This window comes from Aotus nancymaae, unplaced genomic scaffold (genome assembly GCF_030222135.1).
Source record: "Aotus nancymaae isolate 86718 unplaced genomic scaffold, 86718_ANA_hifiasm-v0.15.2.pri h1tg000029l, whole genome shotgun sequence".
In the NCBI taxonomy this organism is placed as follows: domain Eukaryota; kingdom Metazoa; phylum Chordata; class Mammalia; order Primates; family Aotidae; genus Aotus; species Aotus nancymaae.
Genome location: NW_026988442.1, coordinates 10913933 through 10931194, shown reverse-complemented (window position 1 = coordinate 10931194; position 17262 = coordinate 10913933). Strand labels below are relative to the sequence as shown.

Below are 17262 nucleotides of genomic sequence, written 5' to 3'. Positions count from 1 at the left end.
ACATAACCCAATAGTAATAAATTATAGTTATCTAAGAATGAAAAATTGATTTTTTCTTTTAATTTATGTGACTAACTTTTTAAATGGCTAACAAGTTGTTAAAATATACTTAGCAGCTGGGCACGGTGGCTCACAGTTGTAAACTCAGCACTATGGGAGGCAGAGGCAAGGTGGATCACCTGACATCAGGAGTTGGTTGGAGACTAGCCTGACCAATATGGTAAAACCTCGTCCCTACTAAAATTACAAAAATTAGCAGGGTGTGGTGGTATACACCTGTAGTCCCAGCTACTCAGGAGGCTGAGGCGGGAGAATCTCATGAACCTGGGAGGCGGAGGTTGCAGTGAGCTGAGATCACGCCACTGCACTCCAGCCTGGACGACAGAGCGAGACTCCATCTCAAAGAAACAAACACTTACTTAGCTATTTGGACCTTGCTACTTATTACACAGACCTATGAGGTATTTCTTGACTTAGGAGTACCATGAAAAAATTACTAAGACAGTCTAAGTGTTACAAGTTGAGAATGTTTGGAAACTTCTACTTTTCAATGTCAAATATAAAAAAGTTCCTGTGGTAAGGAACTATATGCTAAGCTCCCAATATATGACATTCCACAGCACAGTTATAACTAAATTAAAAGTTGTATATTGGTAGCCCAGAGGTCAAATCTGGCCTGTGCAACGTTTTTTAAAATAGAGTCAACACTTAAAAGTCAGGAGAATTCATATACAAATACAAATTACTGGCTTCTCTTTGCAAAACAGAGTATCAAGCAACAATGGACTTGCACTACTGCAGGGCAATAATCAGCTTCAGCTGAGAAGCAGCTAACTCCTTTTGAAGAGTCATGTGTTTCCCAGTTTGTTTCAGTCCTTATCACTTATATCATCTAAGCATGGGCAATTATACCAGATGGGCTGCATTGATACCATCTGTCTGTCCCCCTTAAGTCCTGTGACTCCTCATTCTTACAAAGTAGAGGTAATGATTTATTTATTGAAAACAAAAGCCTCATTATATAATTAAAAGTATAGGAAATAAGTATTAGGTAAGAACTAGAGAGAAGAGACTGTACCTTTACTCGCTTACTCTGCCACAACCTAGTTATATGAGTCAACTCAAATCACCTCTCTTGCTTCAGTTTCCTGATCTGTCACGTAAGCATAACTTGTTCTATTGAGTTCACAGGATATAATAAAATTTTATTTATGTGATTGCTTTGGCACCAAAAACCTTTTAAATGCCGTTTTAAAAAAGTTTTCACAACTATGTTTAAAAATCTATATTCCAAATACCTCTGAAATTATCTCTTGTACTCACCTTGAGAATTTTAACAACAACTTTTTCATTATTTGTGATGTTGATGGCTTCAAATACTTCACTGTATTTACCTCGGCCTAATTTTCGCACCAGCTGGTAGTCATCTTGATTTCTGTGGACAAAAACAGAATGACTTATATAAAGGTCAAATTATCAAGCATCAATTCAACTTTACAGGAATCTATTACCAGCAGGTGTAATAAAACTTATATGTATTTCAAGCAATTCCCAAATTGGTTTCATTGTTTTTTTTAATTAGGCCAATTAAAAATGTGTGTTCCAAATCCTAGCATTAGCAAAACTTAAGGCTTTCAATTATTCTTTCAAATCCCAAACTGTTTGTATTTTTATTGGCACATGACATGGAGCTAGCTTATATTAGGGTTTGTTCTAAATATGTTTGTCTCCAACAAGAGACAGCTTTTCCCAAGAGAGCAATTTTTATATATTCTTGTCCCTTAGTGCTTGGTCCAGTGTTGGCACTTAGCAGGAACTCAAAACATTTTCCAAGACTGTTTCAACCTAGCCATGCTTTGGCAGCAGCTGATTTTTAACAGGCCTCTTTGCAGGTAAGTGGCTTTTGAATATACAGGCTTAATCTATTTGCCCTCCAGGGCAAGCTCTGGGGACAGTCCATGTGTAGTAAAGTTTACAAAGCACACTATATTCTGCAACCAATAAGCAACATCAAAGGCAATAAACAGAGGTAGAATAAGGGAAATAAAAACAATATCCTCCTGCCCCTGCCGGCTTCCAACGTAGAGGACTTTGCTCTGAAGAATGCCAAACATGGTTCCATTAAGGCCTAGGTTCTATCTACTCCTCCTGGAGCTACTAACAATCAAATATGAACCAAATCAACCATTCATTTTTCCTCAAGTAGCTAAAAAGAAAGTGAATGGAAAGACAAAACGTACTAAAAACAATGGACAGTGTAATAATCACAGTAAGTCTAGGGGAAGAAAGCTCCTACTGCTGGTTGAGTTCTCTTCCTATAGGAGGGCATACAAAACAAATGCAAGCAAGCAAACAGCACACTGTGTCAAAAGCCCAAAAAGGCTCTTTAGTGCCATGTAAGCAGAACCAAGTGCAAAGCACTCAATTTGAAGACAGTAGTTGAAATTTCTACAGTAAACACAGTATTACCTAGAATCCAAAGCCCATGACATAAGAGGAAAATTGTTAGATTATCAATAGTAACATTTATTGGTATTGAACCACACTGGCACTTAATGGTGTCTTTATAGCACACAGTGCCTCTTTACTCAGAAGCAATATATTTACTGTTAAGAACCATGGCATACTCAATCTAGCCGGGTATGGCGGTAGGTGCTTGTAACCCCAACTACTTGGAAGGCTGAGGTGGGAGAATCGCTTGAACCCGGGAGGAGGAGGTTTCAGTGAGAAGAGGTCATGCCACTGCAATCCAGCCAGGGCGACAGACCAAGACTTGTCCACACACGTGCACATGCACATGCACGCACACACACACACACACACACGAATCTCGGCATACTCAAGGATTAAAAATATACCCTATGACAATTTAGGGAAGCAGTTACTAACCACTTACAGGTTATGGAAATTACACCCAGTCAGATATAAAACATAGCATACAGGAGCTATAGCTTTATGAGTTTTAAAACTGCTTTCTTTTGCACTTGAATGTCAAAATGCTTTTATCACTAAATTATGATCGGACCAATTAAATGTCTACCACATTGGGACAGGAAATGCAAACATCCAAATGAGTTTACACGAGAATCAGGAGGGCAAACATAGCCGTTCAGGCAGACTACAACGTTGAAGATAGAATTTGGGCTGAATTCCATGTTAAGACATGCCTAGTCTCAGGATAAGGGCAAATGTTTAAGGATTTAATTTTGCTTCTCAACAGAAAGAAGTTATCTTTCTGGAGAACTGTTTCATCCTTCTGTATCAACATGAAACAACATTTTCTACCTCAAAAATACTTTTTATAAGAATTTGGTGTTTTCAAAGTCTCTGAAGTATCAATTCTCACTGATCTGCAATGCCCTTAGCTTGCTAAGCAAGCTGATAGGTAACTTTTTGTTGCCAGGTCCCTGTACAGAATACTGTCATGTGTTATATTTAATGACAGTCTGAGAAATGTGTTAAACATCAGAGTATTTACACAAACTTACATGGTATAGCATACTACACACCTAAGGTATAGCCTACTACTCCTAGGATATGAATGTGTACAGCATGTTATCGTACTAAATACTGTAGGCAATTGTAACACAATGGTATTTGTGTATCTAAACATAGAAAGGTAAAGAATGCATTGTTGATGTTAAGATGACATCACTAGGCCACAGACATTTTTCAGCTCTCTTATAATCTTATGGAACCACTGTCCTACATGCGGTCTGCCATTAACTCAAATGCTGTTATGTGGTGCATGACTGCATATAAATCAGAGAAAAAGATAAGAAACTAAGATGATTTTTAAATGGTAAGCCCATTACAATTGTTCATTTGCCAAAGCAATATTCTGCTTCTTCACCGCAAAACCACATTTTCAGCTCAAAAGAAAAAAACACAAATTGGGCTTTGATCTTGAGGTATATGGATAGAGAGTCATGGAGGTTTTCTGACAAAAATTACGCAACAGATCTACAAGAGTCAGCTCTTTGAGTGAGTATAATGAAGTCAACAAAAACAATTACCCCCATTCCACCACATGTGACTCGTAATCCCAGTATTCTCGAGGTCTGTGTGTATTAACATCTGTGTAAACTCTGGCCCTGCTTGGCACGGGTCCCGACATGTCAGACAGGTTGGCGGACAAAGCTGGACTTGATGTTTGGAGATCTGGCAGTCACTGTGTTCAGAGGCAGCTGGGGGTAAGACCTTGTTTCAGACCTGTTTTCTTCAAACTGCAGAAACAAAATGCACAAAGGCCAAGAAATCATTTACAGAAAGTATATGGGAAAGAAATAATCTCACAAATAATAATGGCCTGAAATATACCTCTGGCTCTCCTACTTATAACCAATAAACATATCTCAACTGTGTCAACCACCGCTTCCTATTACATTAGAAAAAAATACCAAGAAATATACTAAACTGTTATTTGCTCAAATCATATTCTGCCAAGTATCCTGTTACCTCTGCGTGCAAAGTTAGAATGATTTTTGTAAGGTAACCTGGAAGGGGAAAAATGGCACTATTTATATATTCTACAAAAGGTATTAGCAAGAAAAGTACTCTCCTTTCAGCAGCTTTCTGTAACTTAAGTAGAGGTGCTAAAAGGTTCTAGAATGGCGGCAAAGCTGAGAGTACAAATTGTCAGTCTGACTCATATTTGATGAAATCAGGAAGAGAATAAAGACTTGTTCTCATACATCAAAGTTCCATGTCATCTTATATCGATCCAAATCTTTTGGGGAACCTTATGGTAATAATCAGTAGACCGTTGATCACCATTTGAAAGACACACTTGATTTCATTAAATTTAAAAACAGAAATCAGTAATCTTCTCTTTATATTTAATACAGGAGCTTAGAACCTGGTATAAAATAGTAATATAGATTAGCTGAGCTAATGCAAAATTTGACACTGGGGGAAATAAGTAAAATTTTAGAAACATGCTATCAAATCAGGTTCCTTTCCAATGATGTCTTCCTTGACTATTCTAGTCTCTTTATCTGTTTTCTGTAATTCCTACAGCATTTGCTGATTCCCTTCATTATGCATTTAATTGAAATTGTATTGAGTCGGCCCTGCATGGTGGCTCATGCTTACAATCCCAGCACTCTGGGAGGCCGAGGCAGGGGGATGACTTGAGGTTGGGAGTTTGAGACCAGCCTGACCAACATGGAGCAACCCTGTCTCTACCCAAAAAAAAAAAAAAAAAAAAAAAAAAAAATTAGCTGGGCATGGTGGCGCATGCCTGTAATCCCAGCTACTCAGGAGGCTGAGGTTGCCATGAACCAAGATCGAGCCATTGCACTCCAGCCTGGGCAACAAGAGCAAAACTCCATCTCCAAAAAAAAAGAAGAAAAGAAATTGTATTGAGTCTCCAGTTGTGATAACCTGAGAAGGACACAACACTTAGCAGTTTCCTGGCTGAAACTGCATAACTTCAATCTGTATATGTGTATGTATGTATGTATGTATATTAAGACAGGGTCTTCCCAGGCCAGAGTGCAGTGGCGTGATCATGGCTTACTGAAGCTTCAACTTCCTGGGCTCAGTTGATTCTCCCACCTCAGCCTCCCAAGTAGCTGAGATGACAAGTACACGCCACCACACTCAGGTATTTTCAGTAGAGGCCGGGGTTCACCATGTTGCCCATGCTGGTCTTGAACTCCTAGGCTCAAGCAATCCTCCCACCTCAGCCTCCCAAAGTGCTGGGATTACTGATGTAAGCTACCATGCCCAGTCATAACTTCAATTTAATTACTAGGAAACATTCAGAAAAAGAGGAAGTGTCTACTTTAAAAGGGGGAAGGGGTACTATACTCCTAAAACATGTTCATATCATAAAAGACAAATGGAGGCTAAAGAGACACTGCATAAATGCAATAATACTCTATTCCAGACTGTATCCTGTCCTGCAGGAGGTGGGGGTGGGGATGCTATAAAAAACAATAGACAGAACTGGAATTTAATGGTATTAAATTATTGTAAATTTGTGAAGTTGGTATATAATCACAATAGTTGAGAGAATATATCTATTCTTAAGAAATTTTCCTGAATTAGAAGTAAACAGCCAAGATGCATATAATCTACCCTAAAATGATTCAGAAAAAAAATGTGGCCACAAGTGCTTACATGTGTATATATAGAGCACACTCACAAACGATAAAACAAGTTGGGTAAAATAGTACAATAGATAAATTTGAGCAAAGGGGATAGAGATGCCCTTTGTACTATTTTTATTTTTTGTTGAAATTTTTTTGTTTGAGACAAGGTCTCACTCTGTAGCTCAGGCTAGAGTGCAGTGGTGTGATCACAGCTCACTGCAGCCTTGACCTCCCAGGCTCAAGCAATCTTCCCACCTCTGCCTCCCAAGTAGTTAGAACCATAGGCATGGTAGCCCACGCCTGGCTAATTTAAAAAATATATTTTTTTGTAAAGATGGGATCTCCCTGTGTTGCCCTGGCCGGTCTCAAAATCCTGGGTTCAAGTGATTCTCCCACCTCAGCCTCCCAAAGTACAGTGATTACAGGAGTGAGCCACCATGCCTGGCTTGTTGAAACATTTTTTAAAATTGTGGTTTAAAAAAAACTGGTAAAATATACATAACATAAACCTTACGGCCAGACACAGTGGCTCACTTTGGGAGGCCAAAGAGGGTGGATCACTTGAACCTGGGAGTTCACAACCAGTCTGGGCAACATGACAAAATTCCGTCTCTACTGAAAATACAAAAAATTAGCCAGGCGTTGTGGTGTGTGCCTGTGGTCCCAGCTACGGGAGGCTGAGGTGGGAGAATCACTTGAGCCCAGAAAGTTGAGGCTACAGTAAGCTATGATTGCACCACTGCACTCCAGCCTGGGCAACGAGAGTGAGATCTCATCTAAAAAAAATAAAAATTACACGTTATCCACATTTAAACATAAAGTTCAGTTGCATTATGTATATTCATATTCTTGTGCAATTATCACCAGATCTTCCATTTCCATAAATTTTTACCATACCAAACTAAAACTACATATCCACTAAACACTAATTTTCCCTCCCCCTAACTCTTTGCAATCACTATTCTATTTTCTGTCTGAGTTGACTATTCTAGGAACCTCATATAAATGGAATCAGACAATATTTTTCTTTTGTTTCGCTTATTTAATGTAGCATAATGTCTTCAAGGTTCATCCATATTGTAGCATGTGTTAGAATTCCAGTCCTTCTAAAGGCTGAATGGTAATGTACCATATATATATACACACATATATACATATATATATGTGTGTACACACACACACACACACACACACACACATTTTGCTTATCCATTTATCTGCTGATGGACACTTGGGTTGCTTCCAGTTTGGCTATTGTAAATAATGCTGCTATGGATATAGGTGTACAAATATCTGTTTGAGACCCTGCTTTCAAATCTTTTAGGTATATATCCAGAAGTGGAATTGCTAGACCATGTAGTGATTCTATGTTTAATTTTTTGAGGAACCAGCATATTGTTTTCCACAGCAACTCTATCGTTTTACACTCTCACCAACAGGTTATGACTTCTCTATATCCTTACCAACACTTGTTATTGTCTGTTTTTTGCTTGTTTGTTGACGAAGTCTCACTCTGTTGCCAGGCTGGAGTGCAGTGGCACGATCTTGGCTCACTGTAACCTCTATCTCCCAGGTTTAAGTGATTCTCCTGCCTCAACCTCCCAAGTAGCTGGGATTACAGGCATGTGCCACCATGCCCAGCTAATTTTTATATTTTTAGCAGAGATGGGGTTTCACCATGTTGGCCAGATGGTCTTGATCTCTTGACCTTGTGATACACCTACTTTGGCCTCCCAAAGTGCTGGGATTACAGGTGCAAGCCACCGCGCCCGCCTGTTTGTTTTTATAGAGCCAGGGGTCTTGCTTATGCCCAACCTGTTCTTGAACTCCTGGCCTTCTACCTTGGCCTTCCAAAGTGTTCTCAAAATAGGCTGTGCCTGGCCTATTTTCTGGTTTTCTTTTCTTCTTCTTCTTTTTAAGTAACAGCCATCTTAATGAGTACGAAGTGGTATCCCACTGATTGTGATTTTAATTTGCATTTCCCTAATGATTAATGATGTTGAGCAACTTTTCATGTGTTTATTGGCCATTTGTATATTTTCTCTGGAGAAATGGCTATTCAAAGCCTTTGTCTATTTTTTGGTTGGGTTATTTTGTTTGCTGACGATGCATCTGTTATCATATCTATACTATTTTTATTTTTGTTGCTTACAAACTGCTCTTCTTTCCAAGGCTGTATTTAAGCTGTAACTTAGCTACCACACCCAAAGAGAAGCCAGAAAAGATATCTCCTTATGCCCATGGTGTCAGTAGCTAAGGGCTTTCAGAAGAACAGCAAGAGATTGCAATGGAGATTAATTTTGTATTCCTTAACTGTGACAAACACAATTAATGACACTCCAAATATATGAGATCAAAAGATTCACATGCTGACTTATGAATTCTCTGACCCAAACAACTCCTATAACTTGCCTCTGTTCAACTCAAACCTTCTGAGGTTCCATAAATGTACTAATGACCAGAAAACAACAGTTATTCGAGTACCAAGTCTTTAAAATAATTTCTAATTATTTCTTTGGTTTTATAAAACCTGGGTGACATTAATCTAATTTATTTTCACTTAAAATCAGTTAGAAGTATAAACACACACATACACGCAAAAAAAAAAAAAAAAAATGTTTTCTTATAATTTTTCTTCTTCCCAAAGAAACAAGGTCATGTATGTTGTAGGATTGATGACTTTCTGTGACTACTATGCCTGCATTGACAGCAGTGAAAGATACTAGGAAAATGGTAAAAGTGTTGTTATGAATACGGCTAAAATAGTATAAACAACAGCATGAACCCAACAGAAATACTGTCCCCAGAAATTTATGACTTTTAATATACTAAACTTTTAAATTCTCAGCCTCTCCTTGGACAGAAACAGTATCCTTCTCTTTAGTCTCCACATACCTTTATAGTCACTTTACTGGTTAACATTTTATACCTACCTATAAGACAGCCTTCATCTGTGGATCTCACAGCTCTTTCCCTATAGCTTATGAAGTGATCTCTCTGCTGGGCTTCTGCCAGCTTCGGTTCAACACTTATAAAACCTGTCTAACTGCGCTTGCAGACTGAAGGGAAGATGAAGTGCGATGATCTTCCAAAAAGGGTTTAGAAACACCAAAAACATCCCCTAGTTCCTTAGTGAAAGCTAATAAGCAGAAACCTAACAGGCTGGACTCTTCATTCTTTAAAATACAAAAATTATAGTAGTTGTGGTTTACTCCCAGCCCCTGAGCTAACCCGAGGGCTAACTCATGAGTAGACATGACACTACAAAATGAGTCCTCATTCCTCCTTGGAAGCCATCTGACATATGGAGAATATTGAACTCCTATTTACTAGTCGATATACATTCTTTTCACCCAGTCTTCTTCTGCTCTCTCAAGGCCCTGGTATCCTCTGTGAGGAGTGGAAGACTAATTACTAATGAAACTCTTGAGATTCTCGAGTACTTGTCTGAATGACCCTTACTGCTTTGGGGATCATCAACTGGGACCTAATTTATGAACTAGCAGATTTAATTCTCCACTGGGAAGACAACAAGCTAACTGTTTTGTAGTACCTCTAAAAGAGGTGCTTCGCCTTACTGTCATGCATACCAAATAATCTGCTTATAGTAAGAAAGGTATTCACATGAATTTCAAATGGTTGGCCTTCATTAATTACAAGGGAAAATAAAACAGGATTCCTTCAACTGTGACTCTGTAACTTCATATAGATAAAAGGATACTAAGGGATTGAGGGTTTAAGGGATGGTGATAAAAAGGGGATGTGAAGTCAAGCGTGTTGACTCACGTCTATAATCCCAGCACTCTGGGAGGCTGAGATGGGAGGCTGAGATGGGAGGATCACTGAGCTCAGGAGTTTGAGACCACCCTGGGCAACGTAGCAAGACCTCCTCTCTACAAATAACATAAAAATGAGCTGGGTGTAGTGGGGTAAAACTGTGGTCCCAGGTACTCGGTAGGCCGAGGTGGGAGGATCACCTAAGCCTGGGAGGTCAAGGTTGCAGTGAGCCATGATCTCGTCACTGTACTGCAACCTGGGTGACAGAGCAAGACCCTGTTTAAAAAAACAAAAAACAAAAAACAAGAGGGGGTGTGAAAAGACAGAAAAGAGAGGTCAAAAATAAATACTATCATTATTATTTTTTTGAGGCAAGGTCTTGCTCTGTTCTGTCACCCAGGCTGGAGTGCAGCGGTGTCATCTTGGCTCACTGCAACCTCCACCTTCTGAGCTTGAGCAATCCTCCCACCTCAGCCTCCCGAGTAGTTGGGACTACAGCTGTGTGCCATCATACTCAGCTAATATTTATTTGTATTGTTTTGTAGAGACAAGGTTTCGTCATGATGCCCAGGCTGATCTTGAACTCCTGGAGTCAAGTGATCCACCAGCCTCCACCTCCCAAAGTGCTGGGATTATAGGTGTGAACCACTGGGCCAACCAAGATAAACATTATCTTATTTAGAAATAGTATCTCACTTATACCTCTGCAAATGATATGTATATTCACATGCAGTCTAACAGGAAGAAAACACAGAGCCTAAGTTTCTCAATTTTTGGTTTGATTCTTCCCTACTTTCCTTATTGTGTCCATCCCTTAAATACATAAGCATCTACTATGAAAAAGTACTATCCTAGGCCTTAGGAATATAAGTGAGCAAGGCAGAATAGGGGTGAGACAACTATGCCATTAAAGATTTTACCTGTGGACTAAGGGTAATAGAAATTCATTGAAAAGTTTTAAGCAGAAAAGTGACCCATATATGTTATTTTTACAGTTTTTACTCTGGCTGAGTGTGGGACAGGATTCAGGGAGACAGAAGGCTGTTATAGTAGCACATGTGAGAGAAATGATGACGTGGTGGCCGTGGAGATCAGTGGACTAATATGAGGAACAAAATTTACGGTGTAAAATTAATAGCTAGGAGTGAACTGGAAAATGTTGTATGAAGTGGGAGGTGACTCTGAGATTTCTTGCTTGACAGATTATTGGTGACATTGGCGGAGATAAGAGTTCACAAGATAGGTTTTGAACTTAAGGTTAAAATGGCTTTGAATCATTCAAAAGGAGATTCTGAATAGGCAGTTAGATATTACAAGCCTGGAGCTAAAAGAGTTTCTCAGCTTTAAGTATCTAATTATCCCAGTAACTCTACGAGGCAAGCATTAGTTTCTCTAATCTACAAATAAGAACAGGCTAAGTTCAGTAACTTGACCAAGAATATCCAATAAGGTTACAGTTGGGATTCAAAGACAAAGTGAGTTGGCCTCCAAGGTTCAAGTTTTCTCACTCCTACAGAACATAACCACTTTCTACTGCACATTCACACACATACAGCAGTCTTCAAATATGGACAACTGGACCCTAAGTTCTATAAAGTTAAGACCCATGTTTAATTTACCTTTTTAATTTACAGTACCTAGCCTAAGGCTTTGCATTTTGTAGCATGTTCAGTAAACACTATTTAGTGATCAAATTAATCTTGGTTTATTTTTTAAAAACAAAATGAAAATGAAGTTGCATCCAAAGTACAGAGTGTTCCTAAATACTTCAGGTCATCTGGTACACAACTAGGAGAACTGGAAAACCAAGTCAAAGGTTCTTGAGTAATTGTTCCCTTCCCTCTCTTTACTACTTCTATTAAATAACACGACTACAACTAGGATTTATCTTTTTCCCCTTGATAATTCAAATTAAGAGAATACTGGAGAAACTTGATTTTAGCAATTTTCATAACAGCTTATTTGGAAGATGAGAAAAGTGCCTGAGTCCCAGATATCTGAAAAATCAATTTTTCTATCCACTGTTCATAATACTAGTATATCTAAAGGCAATCTAACAGAAAATACGTTACCTTTCTTATTAAGTTCCATTTTAAATTGTCTTACTTAGTGCTGTTTCCATGTAATTGCATAAAAGGAGGTGTAACTTTAGTCGCTAACCATTTCAGACCACTACATCTACCTAAACGCCTTCAGAATGACTTTGAAGACATGGCTTAGTCTTGTATGCTCAATTTTTAGCCTAAATGAATCCAATTAATCAGCTACTGAAAAAGTATCTTGTCAATAATTTTTCCCTACTGAAGTCAGACCACATCAAAGCCAATTGCATGGGTCTGCATGACCTATTCTTTGATAAAGTATAAGTAAATGAAAAGAAAATGCCACTAAACCATAAGGATAAATTGTGTACTACCGAAATCATAAGTTTACTGATATATACTGAATATGGTAGAATTAATTTCCATAAAAACTCCTCTTGCCCTTAGCCAGCCCCTCCCTCTAATCTCTTATGTTCAGTTGTTATTTTTCAATTTGGCAACTAAAAAGAAAACCAGAGGCTTAGTAATGGTATAATACCAGAAACTATACAAGCAAGTATGCTTAGTCATTTCTGTTCATGTATTTTTTTCTTTTGTCTTTTTTTTTTCTGTTAGTGTATTTTTATTGATTAATTTCCTAGAATCAAAAATGGAAAAGATCATTCTAGAACTTTAAGTCAATTTTTCAAATGTAATACAATTAGCTTTTTTTGTTTTTGAGACGGAATCTTGCTCTGTCACCCAGGCTGGAGTACAGTGGCATGATCTTGGCTCACTGCAACCTTTGCCTTCCAGGTTCAAGCAATTCTCCTGCCTCAGCCTCCTGAGTAGCTGGGACTACAGGCATGCGCCACCACGCCCGGCTAATTTTTGTATTTTTAGTAGAGATGGGGTTTTACCATATTGGCCAGGCTGGTCTCAAACTCCTGACCTTGTGATCTGCCTGCCTTGGCCTTCCAAAGTGCTGGGATTACAGGCCTGAGCTACCATGCCCAGCCACGTAGTTCTTTTTAATCCTAATGTTTAGTAAGTCTCCATCTTAAAAAACAAAGCAAAACAAAACAAAAAAACAAAAAAACTCCCTCTCATCCTTAAATGAACCATAGCAAATGAACAAAATCTTATAATCACCCAGATAGGACAAAGATTTCTACAATAAAGAATGTGGAATGTGCTTAGATTGCACTGACTGCATGGTTTAGGACTGCTTTTAGAGGAAAAGCAGCTATACAGGAAAACACCTTTTATGCACTGCTGCAGAGAATGAACTATTTTTCCAAGCAGTCAGGCAACATAAACTGGTAAGAGATAAACAAGACTTGTGGAACTCAGGGGGAGCTTAAATGTGTATACTTTTCTACCTTGCTATAGCAAAGAGAAAAATTCGGTAAAACTTGCCCACTTCCCTTTACAAAAGTGGTACTGACTAGAAGGCCAAATAAATACAAAACAGCACAAGTAACTAATGTTATCTGAATTACTTATTTCAAATGTCCATACTTACTGTTAACTTCAAGTCAAGAGCAGTATACTTACACTGTAAGCATTTACTGAAGGTTTACTACATACCAGGAAATGTGTGCCTGACTGCCGGGAAGGCATTCTTTCTCTAGGCTCTGGAGAATAAAGAGAAAGTATCTCTGCCCTCAGACAAAGAAAATAGACCATTACAATCTCAACTGATCAGTGCTTGAAAGAATTAAGCCATGGTGGTCTACAGATGTTGAAGGGTATTTAAACCATCACCAACTCATCATTCATTCAACAAATATTTACAGAGTACCTAAAATCACCAACTCATCATTCATTCAACAAATATTTATGAAGTATGCATAGGAATTATTCAGATGGAAAACATTAAAACAAGAAATTGCAAAGCACAACACTTTAAAGCAAGCTAAGAATTTTAAAAACCTATAATTTTGTACCCTAAAATGACCAAAGACTGGCACATTTTGTTATCTCCTATAAGAAACACATCATTGGATGTCACATGCAATGTGGCACCAGGTTTAAAAAAGCACCTGATACGCTTTTTTTTGCACGAGGTCAGCAACCTTTTTATATCTGATTTGGAGTCTCTTAGTTTACTCCACTCGACTGTTACCATTTGTGCTTAAAAAATAAACAATATCATTAATTCACAACCTTTGCAATTCTTTATTTTCCTTTCTCTACTTTGCACACTAATCAGTTCTACTGCAGAGGTCATGTGAAGGTTAATTTTAGGTGTCAACTTGACTGGATTAAGGAATACCTAGAGAACTGGTAAGGCATTACTTCTGGGTGTCTGTGATCTGTAAGGGTGTTTCCAGAGGAGACTAGCTGTGAGTCAGTGGGCTAAGTAGGGAAGATCCACCTTCAATTTGGGTGGGCATCATCCAATCAGCTGAGGACCTGGATAGGAGAAAAAAAAAAGAGAGAGAGAGAAAAAAAAGTACTTCCCCTCTCCTAGAGCTGGGATAAACTCTTCTCCACATTATGATACCAGGACTTACACCAGGGCCCTTTGGCCCTGGGTCCTCAGATTTCTGGACTTGGACTGAGCCATGTTACTGGCACCCCTGGGTCTCCAGCTTGCAGACCACCTATTGTGGAATTCTTAGCCTTCATAATCATGTGAGCCAATTCTTCTAATAACATCCTCTCTCGTATGCCTATGTATCTATATATTCTTATTGCCTCTATGTTTCTGGAGAACTCTAATGCAAGTCACAAAGCAAAATGCCCAGACAGCTTCCTAGTTTTCAAAGTATAAAAATCAACATTTTTGCAGGCAATTTTCCTGTTTCCATGCACGGTAGGCTAGGTTATTTGGATCAACTCTCTTACTGAGGACAACTAAAGAGAATGAATTAAACACACATACTCATCCTTTTTTAAAAAATTGTTTTTTAAGAGACAGGGTCTTGCCTTGTCGCCCAGGCTGGAGTGCATTGGCTCAATCATAGCTCACTGCCACCTTGAATTCCTGGGCTCAAGTAATCCTCCCACCTCAGCCTCCCAAGTAACTGAGACTACAGGTATGTGTCACCACGCCTGGCCCACTCATCTTTAAATAAGACAGAGAAGTAATTATAGCCAAAAGGGAATAGAAAATGTAAACCCAGAGATATATGCATGCAAGGAAGCCCAGAAAGTCTTTGTTGATCTTGAAAATTAGAATTTTGTTCTCACATAAACCAAAGTCCAGGGCTCTCACAAGACAAAAAGTCTGATAGGAAGCTGCTCTCTTTATAAGGTTCCCACCTTATGAAGAGGGATACACCCTAATGGTAAGAGTAATTGGGGAGTGGAGGATCCAGGGAGGAATTAAAACTCTACTAGCAGGAACATCATATCTTGAGCTTGTTATAAGGTGGTTCCTGGATCGGTGCCCATGCATACCTGATATAAGCAAGCTCTCCATGGAGAAAAGTACCTTACTGTGGGCCTCAATGATTACTACAAATACATATTTTTAAATACAACGTCCTAGCAGATCTCAAAAATAGAGGAGGACTTCTGCCAAGATGGCCGAACAGGAACAGCTCTGGAGTGCAGGTCCCAGGGAGAGAAATGCAGAAGACGAGTGATCTCCGCATTTCCAACCCAGGTACCAGGTTCATTTCAATGGGACTGGCTGGACAGTGGGTGTAGCCCAGGGACGGCAAACTGAGGCAGGGTGGGATGTGCCCCACCGGAGAAGTCCCTGATCTTCTGGTTGGGGACTTTACCCGCTTGGCACTCTGGTTCAGATACTGCACTTCTCCCATACCTTTTGAAACCCATAGTCTGGGAGAACGCCACTAGGCTGAGAAGCGCCACAAGTTCCCAGCACAGATCTGAGCTATGGCTCTGGCCTGCCTGGTGTTGCGAGTTGTTGGCAAGAACTGGCGGAAGTTTTGGCTAGCACCAAGAGCGCCTGCAGGACAGATCTAGCCACCCCCCAGAAAGCGGGAGAGTTGAAAGCAGGAAGAAGAGGTGATATGGCTTGGTAGGTCCCACCCCAACAAAGACCAGCAAACTGAAGCCCTCTCGCTTGAGAGTTTTGCAGCCAGCACATAAGTTCAAGCTTGACCCAAGACAATTGAGCTTGGTGGGAGGAAGGGCATCTGCCATTGCGAAGGTGGGTCTAATCTCACCTGTGTAAATAAAAGCCAAAAGAAGCCTACACGGCAGCCAGGCTGAATCCGAGGCAGCCCAGCAGCGCCTCAGAGGCAGACGGGACAGACTGCCTTCTCAGGCGGCTCCCTGACTCCTGTATAACCCAAAAAAAAAAAAAAAAAGCCTCACACACCAGAGGGGCCTGTTAGAAGGAAAACTGAAAAACAAAAAGAAATAGTTTCAACAACAACAGAAAGGATGTCCACTCAAGAGACCTCATCCGAAATCGCCAACTTCAAAGATCAAAGGTAGATAAACCCACGAAGATGGGAAGAAACCAGCGCAAAAAGGATGAAATCATCAAAGACCAGAAAGCCTCTCCTCCTCCCAGGGATCACAACTCCTTACCATCAAGGGAACAAAACAGGATGGAGAATGAGTTTGACGAATTGACAGAAGCAGGCTTCAGAAGGTGGGTAATAACAAACTTTTCTGAGCTAAAGGAACATGTTCTAACCCAATGCAAAGAAACTAAAAACCTTGAAAAAAAAAGGTCAGACAAAATGCTAACTAGAATAACCAGCTTAGAGAAGAACATAAACGACTTGATGGAGCTGAAAAACACAGCACAAGAACCTCCCAAAGCTTACACAACTTTCAATAGCCAAATCAATCAAGCATAAGAAAGGATATCAAAGATTGAAGATCAACTCAATGAAATAAAATGAGAAGGTAAGAAAAGAGAAAGAAGAGTGACAAGAAATGAACAAAGCCTCCAAGAAATACGGGATTATGTGAAAAGACTTAATCTACACTTGATCAGTGTACCTGAAGGTGATGGGGAGAATGAATCCAAGCTGGAAAACACTCTTCAGGATATTATCCAGGAGAACCTCCCCAATCTAGCAAGGCAGGTCAACATTCAAATACAAGAAATACAGAGAACACCACAAAGATACTCGATACTCCTCAAGAAGAACAACCCAAGGCACATAACCGTCAAATTCACCAGGGTTGAAACGAAGGAAAAAATGCTAAAGACAGCCAGAAAGAAAAGTCGGGTCACCCACAAAGGGAAGTCCATCAGACAGATAGCAGATCTCTCAGCAGAAACCCTATAAGCCACAAGAGAGTGGGGGCCAATATTCAACATCTTTAAAAAAAAGAACTTTTAACCCAGAATTTCATATCTAGCCAAATTAAGCTTCATAAGTGAAGGAGAAATAAAATCCTTTATAGACAAGCAATTACTTAGAGAT

At 39.4% G+C, this 17262-nt stretch overlaps 1 protein-coding gene across 2 annotated transcripts in view; it reads right to left on the bottom strand.

The window, feature by feature from the left end:
* The window catches only part of CSNK2A1 (casein kinase 2 alpha 1), a 71250-nt gene that overhangs the window by 22330 nt on the left and 31658 nt on the right, over nt 1-17262 (bottom strand). The window contains exons 2-4 of one of the 2 annotated variants that reach the window (XM_012455262.3): nt 14175-14314; nt 4017-4226; nt 1324-1435 (exon numbers count right to left, since the gene is read on the bottom strand). In XM_012455262.3, the coding sequence (XP_012310685.1) occupies nt 1324-1435; nt 4017-4117 (213 nt within the window). In that variant the 5' untranslated portion in view covers nt 4118-4226; nt 14175-14314. The remainder of the gene's footprint in view (nt 1-1323; nt 1436-4016; nt 4227-14174; nt 14315-17262) is intronic. The other variant, XM_012455261.2, reaches the window with a different exon arrangement.